The 18,162-nt window shown below is 39.6% G+C and overlaps 1 protein-coding gene across 2 annotated transcripts in view; it reads right to left on the bottom strand.

Annotated features, from left to right (window-relative positions):
- The window catches only part of DNAJC1 (DnaJ heat shock protein family (Hsp40) member C1), a 343,339-nt gene extending 326,560 nt beyond the window's left edge, over nt 1-16,779 (bottom strand). For both annotated transcript variants that reach the window (XM_023735039.1, XM_004380540.2), the window contains exon 1: nt 16,290-16,779. In XM_023735039.1, the coding sequence (XP_023590807.1) occupies nt 16,290-16,508 (219 nt within the window). In that variant the 5' untranslated portion in view covers nt 16,509-16,779. The remainder of the gene's footprint in view (nt 1-16,289) is intronic.
- Between the last annotated feature and the right edge of the window lie 1,383 nt (nt 16,780-18,162).

Raw genomic sequence — 18,162 nt, 5'->3', positions numbered from 1 at the left:
AAAAGCTGGAAATAGAAGTACCATGTGATCCAGCAATCTCACTCCTTGGAATATATCCTAGAGAAATAAGAGCCATCACACAAATAGATATATGCACACCCATGTTCACTGCAGCACTGTTCACAATAGCAAAGAGATGGAAACAACCAGGTGCCCATCAACAGATGAACAGATACACAAATTATGGTATATTCACACAATGGAATACTATGCAACGATAACGAACAACGATACAGCCCTGAAACACCTTATAACATGGAAGAATCTGGAGGGCATTATGCTGAGTGAATTTAATCAGTCACAGTAGGGCAAATATTGTATAAGACCACTATTATAAGAACTCAAGAAAAGGTTTAAACACAGAAAAAAACATTCTTTGATGGTTACGAGGGTGGGGAGGAAGGGAGAGGGTTATTCACTAACTAGAGAGTAGACAAGAATTATCTTCAGTGAAAGGAAGGACAGCACAAGCTACAGGGGAAGTCAGGACAACTGGACTAACCCAAAGTTAAAAAGTTTCCTGAATACAATCAACCATTTTGAGGGACAGAGTAGCAGGGGCAGGGGTCTGGGACCATGCTTTCAGGGAACATCTAGGTCAACAGGCATAACAAAGTTTATTACGAAAATGCTCTGCATCCTGCTTTGGTGAATGGTGTCTGGGGTCTTAAAAGTTTGCAAGCAGCCATCTAAGATGCATTGATTGGTCCCAACCCACCTACAATAAAGGAGAACGAAGAACACCAAAGACACAAGGAAAGCATTAGCCCAAGAGACAGAAAGGGTCACATAAACCAGAGACTGCATCATCTTGAGACCAGAAGAACTATATGGTGCCCAGCTACCACCAATGACCGCCCTGACAGGGAACACAACAGAGAGTCCCTGATGGAGCAGGAGAAAGATGGGGTGCAGAATTCAAATTTTAGTAAAAATACCAGACTTAATGGTCTGACTGAGACTGGAGGAACCCCAGAAAGCATGCCTCCTGGTCTCTCTGTTAACCCAGCACTAAAACCATTCACAAGGCCAACTCTTCAGACAAAGACAGGACTGGACTGTGGGACATAAAATGATACCTGTGAGGAGTGTGCCTCTTAGCTCAAGTAGATACATGAGACTAAACAGGCAGCTTCTGTTTGGAGGTGAGATGAGAAGGCAGGGAGGGTTAGGAGCTGGTTGAATGAACATCGGCAATCCGGGGTAGAAAGGAGGAGTGTGCTGTCACAGTATAGGGAGAACAATTAGGGTCACATAATAATGTGCGTATAAATTTTTGTATGAGAAACCAACTTGAAACGTAAACTTTCACTTAAACTGCAACAATAAACAAACAAACAAAAAAAAAAAGGAACAACGATGAAACCGTGAAACATAACATGGAGAAATCTGGAAGGCATTATGCTTAGTGAAATTAGTCAGTCGCAAAAGCACAAATATTGTGTAAGACCACTATTATAAGAACTCAATAAAAGGTTTAAGCACAGAAGAAAACATTCTTTGATGGTTATGAGGGTGGGAGGGAAAGAGGGGTTATTCACTAACTAGATAGTAGACAAGAATTATCTTAGGTGAAGGGAAGGACAACACACACTACAGAGGAAATCAACAAAACTGGACTAAAAAATGATCAGGAAACTAAGAAGTTTCCTGAATACAACCAAACACTTCAAAGGACAGTGTAGCAGGGGCGGGGACCATGGGTGCAGGGGACATCTAGGTCAACTGGCATAACAAATTTTAGAAAATGTTCTGCATCCCACTTTTGTGAGTGGCATCTGGGGTCTTAAAAGCTAGCAAGTGGCCATCTAAGATGCATCAATAGGTCGCCACCCACCTGGAACAACGGAGAATGAAGAACACCGAAGACACAAGGAAAGTATTAGCCCAAGAGACAGAAAGGGCCACATAAACTAGAGACTTCATCAGCCTGAGACCAGAAGAACTAGATGGCACCCAGCTACCACCAATGACCGCCCTGACAGGGAACACAACAGAGAATCCCTGACAGAGCAGGAGAAAAGTGGGGTGCAGAACTCAAATTCTAATAAAAAGACCAGACATAACGGTTTGACTAAGACTGGTGAGACCCCAGAAGACATGGCCCCCAGACTCTCTATTAGCCCAAACCTAAAACCATTCCTGAGGCCAACTCTTCAGACAAAGATTAGACTGGACTATGGGACATAAAATGATACTCATGAAGAGTATGCTTTGTAGCTCAAGTAGATACATGAAACTAAATGGGCAGTTCCTGTCAGGAGGCGAGATGAGAAGGCAGAGAGGGGTCAGGAGCTGGTTGAATGGACACGGGAAATCTGGGGTGGAAAGGAGTGTACTGTCACAGTATAGGGAGAGCAACTAGGGTCACATAACAATGTATGTATAAATTTTTGTATGAGAGACTAACTTGAATTGTAAACTTTCACTTAAAGCACAACAATAAAAAAAAAAGATTACAGAAATGAAAATTAAAAAATAAAAACTTTTGGGTACAATTGTAATAAATTAATCTTGTGGTCCACATTATCAAAGCTGGCATATCCTAAATCACCTTATTTTGCCGACTTCTAGAAATTTTGTGTTTCTGACTTGAATGGTCCAAGGAAATTACTTATAGTAACCTTAAATGATGCTTAGTGTAGTTCCAAGACAACTATAACTAGGGCAGCTTGGGTCTACTCTAGGGCGGACTTGATGCATACATAAAGACCATGAAATCAAATAGGCCCCTCAGCTTGCCTTTTAACCCTCAACCCAAAATAATAATGTTTGTCAAGTTCCTTGGGGGTAAGCAAAGCCCCCATACTCTTGGAGCTGCTTATCTTGATATATTCAAATCCATAAATAAGAATTACATGTCCACTAACATTTTGGAGCAGAAAAAAAGCGGCAAGGATTTTTATACCAGAATTTCCCAAGTTGGGTGATCATATAAGCCCAATTTCTAAAAAGCTATATTTTTTGTTTAAATAATCCTACTGCTATGGGGAAAATCAACAAATAATTATTTCTCTTATGCATTTTATTTGAAGACATTTCAGAAAAATACTTTAATCTAGAGAGAGTAAATACTCACGGGTTCTCCAGAAGCAAGACTGCTAATGAAAGGTGAAAGTAGGTATAAGAGTTATGATTTCAGCTTTCCGTAAGAATAAAACTTTTACTGAGTACTACTATCCAAAAACTTAAAAGAGGTTATTTCATAATCAAATAGGCTGGATGACCATCCATGGAAGTGTTACAGAAGACATTCCTGTATGAGGGGATAGGTTAAATATTGGTGAAGTCTCTTCCAACTTTAGGATTCTATTGTCAGTTCTTTAATTTTTGTCTTTGCTGTTTTTTCTCTCAGCATAAAATTTGTAACATCTCTGACCTCAATATAATTGCTTTCTTATACCAGATAGCCAAGAATAAGAACTGTCAATATAAAGATCTACTTCTTTTCCTCAGCTACTTATGAAATTACAAAGGAAGTCAAAAGAAAAAACATTGGTAATCTTTAGTACAGGAAAGATTTTGATAAGACTTTTATAGGATAATTTTATATATATAAATATATGTGTGTATGTATATAGATTCATAAATTTTCCACTAGAAGAAAAACAGAACTGCATGCCTCAGTAGTACTTTTCCAACTTCTCTCACACCAAGAAATTTTACAGAAAATTATATTTGTAAAACGCAAAACCAAAAAACCCACTGCCATTGAGTTGATTCCAACTCTCAGTGATCCTATCGGACAGAGGGTTTCCAAAGCTGTAAATCTTTACAGAAACCAATTGCCACATCTTTCTCCAACAGAGCAGAAAAGCTAGTAGGTTCAAACCACCAACCTTTCAACCAGCAGCCAAGAGCTTAATCACTGCACCACCACCCTATAGTAAACTGTTAAGGCTGCTCAAGGGAGAACAGCACTATCTCAACACACTTGCCACACACCAACTGGGATGTTTGGATGCTCATTCTTAAAGATCCCTGCATAATACTGCAAGAAATCTCCAGTCTATATTTTATTTTCACCTGACCCATATTTTATTCTTATTTATGCCTACCGTTGTGAAAATACAACCCCTCAACATCTTTAATGGCAATATCCAAAGAAGGCCACAAGATGGGGATATTACTCCATTCCCATTTATATTTTATTTGTATTTATGCATTTTTCTGTGTACACTTTCTTCTTCCTGTGTATTTTCTACTTACTCCCTCAGTGTTATACCCTAACATTTATTCTGGTTAGTCTGCCACTCTGCTTTAACTAGCCTTACTAAATAACATATATAATGAATACTATTATCCCTGTTTTTAATATTAACTACAAATAACTGCATTATTTTCTTCTGGCTCAATATTTCCCACCTCTCTAAAATTAAGATAATTTTTTATTTATATAATTTTTCTACCTATAGGCAAAAAATCTTTAGTAAAAAATTTTCTACCCACAAGGTAATAAGTACTCCAGAAGTCTTTTATTTGAATACATTTTTGTTATAAGGTATAGATTTAGTCCAAGCTGATATCACTCAAAACATCTCTGGAACTCTTCTTTGGGAACAGTCTTCAGAGCCAGTTTATGAACCTAACATGAAAATTTATATTCAAATCTCTTTATCAGTGCAAAATGTATTTTATCACAGGTTGCTAATCCAATTGGGTCACCAAATTTAGTTCACATAACTATTAACTATGGCTCAAAATCAAATCTATCTTAAAGATTTGCTATCAATGAAAATAAACTAAAGAATATGCCACAGGCTTAGAACGTAATTCAAAATAAGAAGCTTCAATGATGTTTTCAGTGATGTTAGCATTGCTGAAAAAACTTTCCAGGATAACTACTTTCTAGATGGATCTAATTTAAATTAAACCTTATGTACTTCCAAAGGGGTGATGTAGAATGTCACACATTAATTCCGTATAACTACTATAGAACTGCAAAGCATGGCAGTCATTTGAACGTTATCAAATGTCTAAACTAAAATGTTGTTGTTGCTGTTAGTTGCCATCAAGTCGACTCTGACTCGGCAGCAACGGGTTTGGTTTTTTTGGTTTTATGGTATAACAGAACAAAATGTTGCCCAGTTCTGTGCCATCTTCATGATGATTGATATGTCTGCATCCATTGTTGTGGCTATTGTGTAATGTCTTCAGAACTAGGGGGCTCATCTTCCAATACTTTGTAGAACAATATTTGTTATGATCCGTAAAGTTTTCATTGGCTAATATTCAGAAACAGATTGACAGGCCTTTTCCTAGCCTGTCTTAGTCTGAAAGCTCTGCTGAAACTTCTCTACAATGGGTGACCCTGCCGGTATTGAAATACGGGTGGCATTTCTTCCAGCATCATTGCAGCTCACACGCCACCCCACTATGACAAACTGACAGACGAGTGGTGGCCAAACTAAAATGCTTTATTTAAACACAGGATATTTACTTCCTACTATAGATAAAAACAGCCATACAAAATGCTGTAAGATTCGGTAAAATCAACTACAAGTAAAATCAGTTTTCAGTCATCCTACATTTTATACATATACATAAATATATTATCTTCTATAAATCAAATTTAATCACCAGCTACTCATTCAAAACACCACTTAAAGTCAGAAGAGAAACTAAATACCATATTTTTACACAAACAACGTGTGCCTTTCATATTTGTTTGTCAACTGTGCCCTTTCCCCACAAGATATTTACCTAAGTGGCTATGCTAATTTTTTTTACATGTAAAAAAAATTGGCATAGTGGCACTTATGAAAATACCTCGTGGGGGGAGGGTGCAGTTGGCAAGCAAATGTAGAAGGCACACTGAATTTGTGTAAAATAGGGTACTTTTTACTTGCTTTTATCTGTTAGCTAAAACTGTGATACTTTAACTGCTAATAATATTTGCTTTTTTTTTTAATTTCACTAAGTCAGAGGCTTCTTGGTAATGTATAAATTCAGTTGGCCATGGAATAGTTTCCTTAACATGCCCCATTTTAATGGTATAAATAAGGTCCTTCAGGACTGGCTAGAAATAAGAAGTCTCTACCTTCCTTAGCAACCCTATAGGACAGAACAGAGCTGCCCCACTGAGTTTCCAAGTAGCACCTGGTGGATTTGAACTACCGACCTTTTGGTTAGCAGCCGTAGCTCTTAACCACCTATGAGTCGGAATCGACTTGATGGCAACGGGTTTGTTTTTTGTTGTTGTTTTACCTTCCTTAGCAGGCATGTATACAGACCCTAAGAGTTCTCTATAGTCTGTTCGAACCTTCCCTCTAAATGACAATGATTTTCTTCTTTCTGGTCTTAACTCATTTTGACTATTGTTCACTACACACGCCACAGTGGGTATCATGGATTGAATTATGTCCCCCAAAAAATGTGTGTATCAGTTTGGCCGGCCACGATTCCTGGTATTGTGTGGTTTTCCTATAAGTTGTAAATCCTGCCTCTATGATGTTAATGAGGGAGGATGGGCGGCCGTTGTGTTAGTAAGGCAGGACTCAGTCTACTAGATTGGATTGTATCCTGAGGCAATGTCTTGAGATATAAAAGACAGAAGTGAGGAGAGACACAGGGGGACCTCATACCATCAAGAAAGCAGTGCTGGGAGCATAGCACGTCCTTTGGACTGGGTCCCTGCGCAGAGAAGCTCCTAGTCCGGGGGAACACCGAAAAGAAGGCCAACAGAGAGAAAAAGGCTTCCCCAGGAGATGATGCCCTGAATTTGGACTCTTAGCCTACTTTAACTGTGAGGAAACAAATTTCTCTTTGTTAAAGCCATCTACTTGTGGTATTTCTGTTGTAGCAGCACTGGATGACTAAGACAGTGGGGTCTCAAGATGCTTTTTTAAAACTGTGTACCTTCTATAACCAGGAGCTATATGTATCCCAGAATTTGTTTAACTAAGGGAATTATTCCCTTATAAAATTTCAGTGTTTGCTCTCAGAAGCATTTTAATGCTGCTGCTTTCCCACTTTAATACTGCCGCTTATGATATGCCCTTTACTTAATTCTTGATCTTAGATTCTTAGCTTTAATATATAACAACTCAAATTCTATTAGTTGGTGTGTAGTTGAACAGAGCTTTATGCCTACTGCCTCACTAGCAATAAAACAGGCATCCATCTAATAACGAAATATACTGTTTTATACATATTCTCTCTAACCAGAAATGCGGAATGTGGCATCATGCCCTTGCTTTTGCAAAATGTCTAAGTACATATGAGATTTCAGCTGCTGCTGGATGATAGTAATCAGAAACACTTAGAATCCTAACCTTATTTAATTTAGCATTAAGGAGAATGGAGGAGTGAGACATATTCTAGAGTAAATTTCTAATTAAGTCTTAATGATATTCAGACAAAACCTTATTTCAGTAAATATAAGTAATATCCCAAAACCCCAAATATTTAGTTCTTAAAACGGAATGCTATGATATTATTTATAACACAGTAATCATCTTTGTACACTCATTAGTATATGGCGAATCTTTCACAAGTAAGTGTTTTGATGAAAATAAAGGAGATTAAAAAATATATATATATACACACACACACATACATATGGCTATAGCTTCATTAGAAAATGGTCTAGGGTCCCACTTCCCCCAAACAGAGGTTTCTCTTTTCACTGCAACTCATTTCCTTCCATCACTGTGTAACTCTATATACAAAAGGCTTTGGGGTTGTTTTTAATTATAGGTAGAATTACTTGGTGTCATTACTGCCCAGTAGGCCAAATAATGCTCAACTTAGAGAAAGGTTCCCAAGACCATATAGTGACAGTTTATGGAATAAATAGTTCATTGATAGAAAACATAACAAAGCTGAGCATAGGCTTAACATAGATACTAGGTATTTTATCAAATTACTTATATTGGTTTTACTTATAGCCCTACAAGTTTTTCTCTCAGCAATTATCAAGTCAAATATCTACCCCACATCCATCCTACCATCTCTTTCATTCCTGACACTGAATAAAACATATGATATTGAAATCTACCACATTATACCAATCACTGGGTAAAATGGTGACCTATATAATAAGATTTTAGAATAATTGTAATAACAAAAGCCAATTCCACCTTCCCAGCTCAACTTAGCCTATGAGTAATAAAAGACAAAATATTCTAAGAGTGCTCTCGTGATCAATATAAAGGAAAAACTCAAAACATCATAAAAGAAGAAAGAAAACTTACAACTAAAAGAGGATTTCTGTACCATCAGCTTTAGATATATGGCAAAATTTTCACAATAGATTTGCTTTTTCCCATAAAATATGCTCAGGCAACCTCCACAAAACAGTGTATACATATGAAAGTGAAACTAATTTTAGGATAACCCACCTGATGCAAAGATGTATACAATTCAACAAGTATTTATTCAGCTCTGACTCTATGGATGACATGTCTACATTAGAAATATAAACAACTGAGAGGCTAGCTATGATTCCAGATTTTGTTGTCTCCTTCTCTCCAAATTAACAAATTACAAATAATTTTGGATACTACAATGAAAATGAGGAGCCCTGGTAGAGCAGTGGTTAAGTAAACCCGTTGCCGTCAAGTTAATTCCGACTTATAGCGACCCTACAGGGCAGAGTAGAACTGCCCCATGGGGTTTCCAAGGCTGTTAATCTTTACAGAAGGACTACCATAGCTTTCTACCAAGGCTGGTGGGTTTGTCGCTAATTGAAAGGTTGGCGGTTTGAATCCACCAGCTGCTCAGTGGGAGAAAAGACCCGGCGATCTGCTCCCAGAAAGATTATAGGCTAGGAAACCCAAGGGGCAGATCTACTCTGTCCTATAGGGTCGCTATGAGTAGGAATCGACTCGACGGCACGCAACAACAACAACAATAAAAATGGCACACATTTACAATTTATACATTTCTCAATAGAGAAAGACTGAACTACACTTGACTAACACAAGCGCAGGGGAATCTACCACAAGAAGTCATTCGAATAACTGGCAATCACAATACTGACTCACCAGTCATCTATAAAAGAGATCATCATCCTTATCTCTAAATAGGGCTATAATGGGGTTTGCGAAGGCCCCATTAATAACTTTTTGGCTTTTCCCATTCCCCAAAATTAAGAACACAGCAGTCTGACAGACGGAGATCAAATATCACCTTTATTACTGATACAGCTACTGGAGAATAAAGGACAGATGTGAGGGCCAAATAGGCTTGCTAGCAATCTTTGCTCTCTCCCTCTCCAGGCTAAACTTTGAAACAGCACAGTGGTTTAGCGTTTGGCTGCTAACCAAAAGGTCAGCAGTTCGAATCCACCAGCTGCTTCTTGGAAACTCTATGGGGCAGTTCTACTCTGTGCTATAGGGACGCTATGAGTCGGAATCAACTCAACAGCAATGGGTGCTCTTCTAAAGGGGTGCTATTCTGTGCATTTGCACATTTTGTACCCTATTTAAGACTGAAAGAGCTTAAAATGTTTATTGATTCTGATCAAAAAATTAAAACCCAAATATTTTTGTAAGTATATGTTAGTTAATAATAGCTTTTCTTCTGTTAACCAAGTTTCAGCATTCATTTGAATGTAAGGATGAAATTATAAGCAAACTATAAGACAGAGAAAGAAGCACATTTTCTAGCTATATTAATAGGAGTCTTTAATGACTGGCACCATGAAAATAACTCTGACTTCATCATATAGTAGGCACTGTAAAATTTAAGATAGCTTAGCTTAGCACAATTTTAATTCAAAGATTTTTAAGTGAATGTGAAGTATTTATTATTGGCTAGAATGCTGTACAAAGTATAAGAAAAGTCATCGCCCCAAAAGGCCATTTAAAAATATATATATACATATTTGCCACCGACCCCATAAGAAATGTAAGTGTCCAGGGAGTTGTTAGATAAAATACAAATGTTGCATGGAGACCTATTAATGAAAGACATTTCAATAAAACATCTTTTTTCCTACATCTACCAACCTATCTCCTCTGAAAAGATTTAACATCCAAATTGGAATTCTGTTTATATATTTTTATTCAATAAATATTGAAGTGTCTACTATGTGCCTAAACGAGAAGTGAATAAGTAAGAAAGACACCATCTTTTCTAAAAATTTGCCCAAGGTCATAATGTCTGGAAGTGGCCGATCCAAGTTTTAAAATTCATCGATTATTCCAATTACAGAGCTTAAGAAGTAACAGAGCTAACTACCTTAGACCTGGCAGATAAAGAGATAAAAAAAGGTACCTGGCTTTAGTTAATACAGAATTTTCTATATTAACTGTCACCAATTCTTACCCTTTGTTCTCTCCTGAACCCACTCTAACCAGATTATTGATCACATAACACCACTGAAACAGCTCTTGCTGCGGTAGCCAATGACCTACATACTGTAATTATTAGTACTTAATCCCACTTTTCTCCTCTTTGAAATAACGTTCTGCACTTAACTTCAAGGAGACTACCCTTTCTTGCTTTGCCTCCTACCTCACTGGCTGCTCCTTCTCATCCCAAGGCTTAGTCCCCAGATCTCTTTCTTCTCTTCTCTTTTTACATTCACTGCCTTGGTAAACTCATCCAGTTTTGTGGCTTCCAATTTTGCCAAATTCAAAATTTGCCAAGGACTCCCAAATTTATTTCTACAGCTCAAACCTTTCTCCTTTCTCCTTGTAATTCCAGACTTATATAAATAACTGCCTATATGCTAGCTCCACTTGAATGCTAACACTCAAAATCTTTTGCAAGACTAGCACCTAATTCATGATTTCTCCCCCACCAAACCTGCTCCTATTCCAGACTCTCCTATCTAATTAAGTTGCAACTGCATTCTTCCAGTTACCGAGGCTAAAATCTTAAAATTATCTCAATTCCTCTTTGTCTTTCATATTCCACATTCAAATCATCAGTAAAATTTTGTCATCTTTATGTTTAAATTAAATCCAGTATCTGACCACTTTTATACCATCTCCACTGCTACTACCAAGACCCAAACCACAATTAACTCACTAACTAATGGCTTAGAGACCATCCTTAATACAACTAAGTGATCATTTTGAAATTTAAATCAAATCATGCCCCTCTTCAGACGGAATTACTGGGCTGAGGCTCTGGGGACCATGGTCTCAGGGAACATCTAGCTCAATTAGCATAACATAGTTTAGAAAGAAAATATTCTACATTCTACTTTGGTGAGTAGTATCTGGGATCTTAAAAGCTTGTGAATGGCCATCTAAGATACTCCACTGGTCTCACCCCGTCTGGAGCAAGGGAGAATGAAGAAAACCAAAGACACAAGGCAAAGATTATCCAAATGACTAATGGACCACAAGTACTACAGCCTCCACCAGACTGAGTCCAGCACAACTAGATGGTGCCCAGTTACCATCACTGACTGCTCTAATAGGGATCACAATAGAAAGTCCTGGACAGAGCTGGAGAAAAATGTAGAAGAAAATTCTAACTCACAAAAAACAAAAACAAACCAACAAAAAAAACCAGACTTACTGGTCTGACAGAGCCTAGAGAAACCCCGAGAGTATGGCCCCTGGACATCCTTTTAGCTCAGCAATGAAGTCACTCCTGAGGTTAACCCTTCAGCCAAAGATTAGACAGGCCCATAAAACAAAATGAGACTAAATAGGCACATGAGCCCAGGGGCAAGAATGAGAAGGCAGGAGGGGACAGGCAAGCTGGTAATAGGGAAACCCAAAGTCAAGAAGGAGAGAGTGGTGGGACATGTTGTGGGGTTGGCAACTAATGTCACAAAACAATATGTGTACTAATTGTTTAATGAGAAGCTAGTTTGTTCTGTAAACTTTCATCTAAAGTACAATTTTAAAAAAAGATACAGGCTCAATTAAAAAAACAAAAAAATCATGTCCCTCTTCTGTTCAAATACCAGCACACCCCAGACCCCCCGTTTATGTATACGTAAAAGACAAAGTCTTTGCAATAGCCTACAAAGCCCCACAAATTCTGCCCCTTCGGACTCTGATCTCATCTCCTACTACTGTCCTCACTTACTCTGCTCTAGCCACACTGGGTGCCTTGCTATTCCTTAAACACTAAGGAAGCTGCTGTCTCAGGGCCTTTGCACTTATTGTCTGCTCTTCTTCTTGGATTGCTCCTCCACCTGTTATCCACATGGCTCAATCCCTTACTTCCTTCAGAGGCCTTCTCCAACCATCTGATCTTTATCTTTACTTGCCTGGTTGCTTACTATCTGTTTCCCTCTACTAGAATGTAAGTTTCATGAGGTTAGAAGCTTTGTATTATATAGTGGCCAACTCTCAGTGCTTAAAATCTAGTACACAACAAATAAATCCCTGTTGAATGAACAAATCAAAATTAATTAGCGCATAGAACCAGGTTCACCACTGTGAGTAGCCTACCTCCTTTGTCCTGGACCCTCATGTACCTATCTAGTCACCAAGAGATTGCTTGGCTGTAGCCTGAAAAGTACACATTAAGAATCTAGCCTCCATGGCTCAAAGAGGTTGCTCAAGGGCATATAACTAAGTAACATTGCATCTGTGCAGTTTTGACCATGAACACTATTGCATGGATTGGTTCCAAGTGACTTACATAGTTGCCCTGAACCCAGCACCATATTATGATTGTCTTGGGCCCTAGGCACTTTTGCCTTCCTGGGCTCCTCCATCCATAAAACAAATACTAAAAAGTATATTTTACAACTGCATTAGTATAAAGACTAATGTTACACAAACAGTTAACACGTTCGGCTGACAACCAAAAGACTGGAGGGTAGAGTTCACCCAAAGGCACCTCAGAAGAAAGGCCTGGAGAGCTTCTGAAAAGTCAGCCATTGAAAATCCTTTGGAGCACAGTTCTACTCTGACATACATGGGGTTGCCATGAGTTGGAGTTGACTCCATGGCAATCGGTTTTTTGGTTCAGGCACTTTTGCCTTCCTGGGCCCCTTCCCCCATAACACAAATATTAAAAAGTATATTTTACGACTGCACTGGTATAAAAACAAATGTAATCCAAAGTGGATCAGTCATTATTATGATTTTTTATTTTAAAATAAATTAAAACATTTTAATGGGCTCCTAAAGTACTGTGGCCCTGGACACTATGTCCACTGTGCCCAGTGGAGAAGTCAGACCTGCCTGGATACAGGTGAGAGTATAAGTGCCAACAGGGAGGAGAACGGGTGTCGTCTAGGGACTGGAGGAGTGGCTAAAGACAGAGTTCTTTTTAGATGAGAAGAGATGCTACTTGTCTTGCATTTTCACAAACTGAATAGTGTTATGGATTGATTGTTTCCCCCAAAAATATGTGTCCAACTTGCCTATGCCATGATTCCCAGTATTATGTGGTTGTCCTTCACTTTGTGATCTGATGTGATTTTCCCATGTGTTGTAACTCATCATCTCTGCCTGTGGTTAATGAGGAAAGATTAGGTTATTATGTTAAAGAGTATTAGGGTGGGATGCAACACCCTTACTGAAGTCACAGCCCTGATCCATGTAAGGGGAGTTTCCCTGGGGTGTAGTCTGCATCACATTTTATCTTACAAGAGATAAAAGGAGAAAGAAGTGAGCAGAGAGAAAGGACCTTATACCACCAAGAAAGAAGTGCTGGGAGCAGACTGCATCCTTTGAACCTGGGGTCCGCATGCTGAGAAGCTCCTAAACCAGGGGAAGACTGATGACAAGGACCTTCCCCCAGAACCAACAGAGAGAGAAAGCCTTCCCGAAAGCTGGCACCTGAATTCGGACTTCTGTCCTCCTAGACTACAAGAGAATAAATTTCTGTTTGTTAAAGCCAAAAAAGAAGAACCTAGCCTCCATGAACAACTACCTCCTTCGCCAGAAGACCAGAAGAGCTGGATGATGTTCGGCTACCATTACTGAACATTTTGATCAAAGATTCTATAGAAGAATCTTGATCAAAAGAGGGAAAATGCAGAACAGAATTTCAAACTATCATGGATTTCAGACTTTCTAGAGCCATGGAGGCTGGATGAACCCCTGAAACTATTATCCTAAAATAGTCTTTAGACCTTAAACCAAAAATATCCCCTGAAGTCTTCTTAAAACCAAACAACAGTTTAGCTTAACTAGTAAAACATGTCTGCCTTGAGCATTATGCTCTTTTAAAAACTATCTATATAGGATCAAAGTGGCAACAGCAACTCAAAAGATTAGATAGGAACCTCAGGGGGCAGTAAGTTTATGTTAATAGGGGAGGAATATATCAGAAAAGGAGGCTGAGAATGGTCGCACAACTCAAAGAATGTAATCAATGTCACTGAATTGTACATGTAGAAACAGCTGAATTGGTGTATGTTTTGCTATGTATAATCTCAACAACAACAAAATAAATAAAAAGAATCTAAGACAGGCCGCAATTGTCTCTATGAGTCAGAGTTAACTTGACAGCAACGCGTTTTATGGTTTTGAAAGTTTTCCAAGCAAGTTAAGATTCAATGTAAAGAACTTGTTACAATCAATTTCTCTGCTTAGACACAGTAAGATTTCTTCTGGCATTCTTTCCAATTTCAACACAGTTGGGTAAAGACACACAGATTAAAACATTTCTTCTGGGTCTTTCTCTTCAAATTCTACCTCAACATTGATTCTTCTCAATTATCTATGCTTCATTATTTTCCATTCATTGCCCATACAGTTATGTGTTCTGGTTTGCCACACTGCCTAATTAATTCTGCAAATTAAGTTGCATGAAATTACAAATTAAAATTCTGTGAGAATTCACATGCAAAAATAGATTACATAATCTAAATTTTAAACTAGTGCAGGCCCATCTACTTAGATGATTTCACTTTCTATATTCTCTGAAAGGGGCTTAATTTTGCATTAATAACTAGAAAGCATCTTCAGGCTCTTTCAGTAGGTTATGTATAAGACTATCTAGCTACAGAATTTAATCAATGATAATTCTAAACGATTATTCCCAATACTAAAGGCATTCTTAAAAGTTAGTCTTTAGAGTTACAGTTTCACAAATTATTTTTACAGATATTACATTACCACTTACTTTGAAAATGAGATATATTTTTTCTTTATGAGCAGGAAATGGCACGAGGTGACAGATCATAAACACAGTTATTACATAATTATATGCACATGAAAATTTAAAATGTGAAATGCTTATATTTTATAACTCTTACAAAAATCAAAATTGTTAAATTCATTGGGCCATAGCAACATAGCAATTTTATATTCAAATAATGGAATGAAAATTAAATTTCCATTTAGTGTAAGTTCAATAGTTCATGCAAATTTATGATAACCTATGGAGGGGAATGTATATTTCATACCTAGGCATGTGGAGTGTGCCTTTAGTGACAATTGTTAATAACCTTATTTTTTTTTTTTTTATCCCCATAACTATCCAAAGCATCCTATGAAGGGCTCAATCAGATCGTGTGAAATACCAAACCTTTCACTCCACAATCCTAAAATCAGTAACATGTCATCTTGTCCTTGGCACCTGGCTTCAGATAGAGATTGTATATCTACCTCCACCCCCACCCCCAACAGTTAAAGTGAAAATAAAAGGAAAGAGAAAGAAAAGAATGATCCTGCCCCTGCTGGTTGGGGCTTCTCTTCCTAAAGAACCACCAAGTACCTCTACTGACCCCAAAACTTAATAACTGATCCTTTGAGTTCCAGGACCAACTTGGGAGAAGTTTAAGTGCCTCCAGATTTCCAAACTGTGTTACGAATCCCTATTCAACAGGCTAGAAAGATAACAAACTACAATGCAAGAAACACCGCAGTACAGACGCCAGCCAAAATGTATTCCTATCTTCCCGGAAGGGAAAAAGAAAGGAAGCAGTTAAAATAAGAATATGAATAAGTGTAAATAGGAAGATGAAATTAGGTTGGGGCATGGCTACCTTTCCCATATTCAGGAGGGCAGTACAGGGTAGGTGTAAAGGGTCTACCCACACGACTCTTCCTTCTTCCTTCAGCACAGCTGGGTGAAATGGTAGTGCTAAGAATGCCAGAGGAAAGAGAAGATATCACCACCCTAAGCTGGTGGCACCGTTCAGCTTGTCACTGAAACCGGAACTTGAAAAGTGGAGAGGGTGGTGAGGAACTGGAGAAGAGCGCGCAATTCCTTCCGACACTAGGGTTACGAGGAGTCCCTGGCGGACCGGGTAGAGGAGGGCAGCCAGAGCCAAGAATGAAAAAGTCCTGATGAGCGTGGCTCCCAGGGAAGAAAAGGGGTCAAAGCCCGCCTCACCTTCTCGTTTCCGCCAGGACCCACAGGTTTTGTCCGGGAGGCGCAACCCCCGGGGCGGTCTGGCCGGCCCCGCTTACCTGCTGCACCCCGAGGAACTGGTAGAAGTTAAGCTGCACCTCCTCCACCAAGTCAAACAACTCCAGGTCTCCGCTTTCCCAGGCGCGCGCTGGACTCCCGGCCGTCAGCAGAAGCAGCAGCAGCAGCAGCAGGGGCGGCGGCTGTGGCAGCGGGAACCGCACGAGCCGGAACAGGCGGCGCTGAGGAAGCCGTGCAAGCCGGGAGCAGAGAGCCGTCATCGCTCTGGGCTCGGAAAGGTCACTCGCCACGCAGTGCCGTCGGCCGAGACCGGGGACGTGGCGGGCAGCGCGGGCTGTGGGGAACTGTGCCTGTCAGTCAGAAACACAGTCGCACCGAAGCCGTCCTCGAGGCAGCCTGCCCCAGAAGGGAAGGGCAGTGTCGGAGGGAGCCGGTGGGCGAGTGGACAGGCAGGGGGGGAGCCCGCTCTACCTTCTGCGAACCTCACCTCCGGGCCTACAAACAGCTGGAAAACCAACGCCGGCGCTGAGGTTGCAGAAGGGGAGAGGCTTCCCTTCGCCTCAGCCTATCCCAATCTTCGCTTCCGGTGACATCACGTCTCCTAGCAACCGGGGAAGAGAGTACGAGACCGGAAGTAAGGAAGACCTGCCGCCCCAGATCTGGGCCTCAGAGAAATGGCACTTAGGCGCTTTATCGCGTGCAGGAGCTGAGCGAATATACGTTTTCATAGAGATATGACAATTATAGACATCGCGCATCTACCTGGAACATCCCACTTTAGACTTAGTCAGAAATAGCTACCTTCTTACCTTGCCCCAGGTATGTAAAGCTAAAGGCCTATTTGAAACCTGATTTATTGATTATGGCCTCTGGTCCATACATTTCATTATTTTATCAGCAAAGATCTAGGAGGAGTTGAACCCAGGGCCTAAAAGGGGCAAGTCTAGTGAGGGGCAAATCTAGTAGTCTACGGTATCCTTTTGAGAGAGGTGAGGCAGAGATGGAATTTGAGCCAACACAAAAAGTGTACTTGTAATTATGAATTAAGATTTACAGGCTTAAGGATAAAATAGGAAGCCTGGTAGAATTAATAATGGTGACTCAGTCAGTCTTAAGGAGCCCTGGTAGCACAATGTTAAGAGCTAGGGTACTAACTGAAATGTCAGTGGTGGAACCCACCAGTGCAGGAGAGAAAAGACCTGGCAATCTACCCCTGTAAAGATTAAACCAAAAAACCAAACCTGTTGCCAACCAGTTGATTCGGACTCACAGTGACACTATAGGACACAAAGAACTGCCCCATAGTATTTCCAAGGAGGAGCTGGTGGATTCCAACTGTTGACCTTCGGTTTGCAGGCCAGCTCTTACCCACTGTGCCACCAGGGTTCCCTTGTAAAGATTACAGTCTAGAGAACCCGATGGGGCAGTTGTAGTCTGTCCTATAAAGTTGCTGTGAGTTGGAATCAACTTCACGGCACAAAATAACAATAACAACAACCAGTCTTGCAAGAAGTATAGTTTATCCACCTTCTTGTTGTTCGTTGCCATAGAGTGATTTGAACTCACAGAGACACCACCTGTGCACAGCAGAACTGCCCCAAAGGGTTTTTTAAGCTGTAATCTTTATGGAAGGAAACAGATCACCAGATCTTTCTCCCATGTTGCCGCTGAGTGGGTCCAAACCGACAGCCTTTCAGTTAGCAGCCAAGTACTTAACCACTGCACCACCAGGGCTCCTTTTTATCCATCTTAACCCACCCCTGATTAGAGTTTATTTCCTTTCCTAATAGAGGTCTTTTTTTAAAAAAAATTGTTTTATTGTGGTAAAAATATATATAGCAACATTATACTGAGTGAAATAAATCAGTCACAAAAGGACAAATATTGTTATGATCCCACTTATATAAAATATCT

Source organism: Trichechus manatus, unplaced genomic scaffold (assembly GCF_000243295.1).
Source record: "Trichechus manatus latirostris isolate Lorelei unplaced genomic scaffold, TriManLat1.0 scaffold00075, whole genome shotgun sequence".
Lineage (NCBI taxonomy): Eukaryota > Metazoa > Chordata > Mammalia > Sirenia > Trichechidae > Trichechus > Trichechus manatus.
This window is presented reverse-complemented; position numbering and strand designations above follow the sequence as displayed.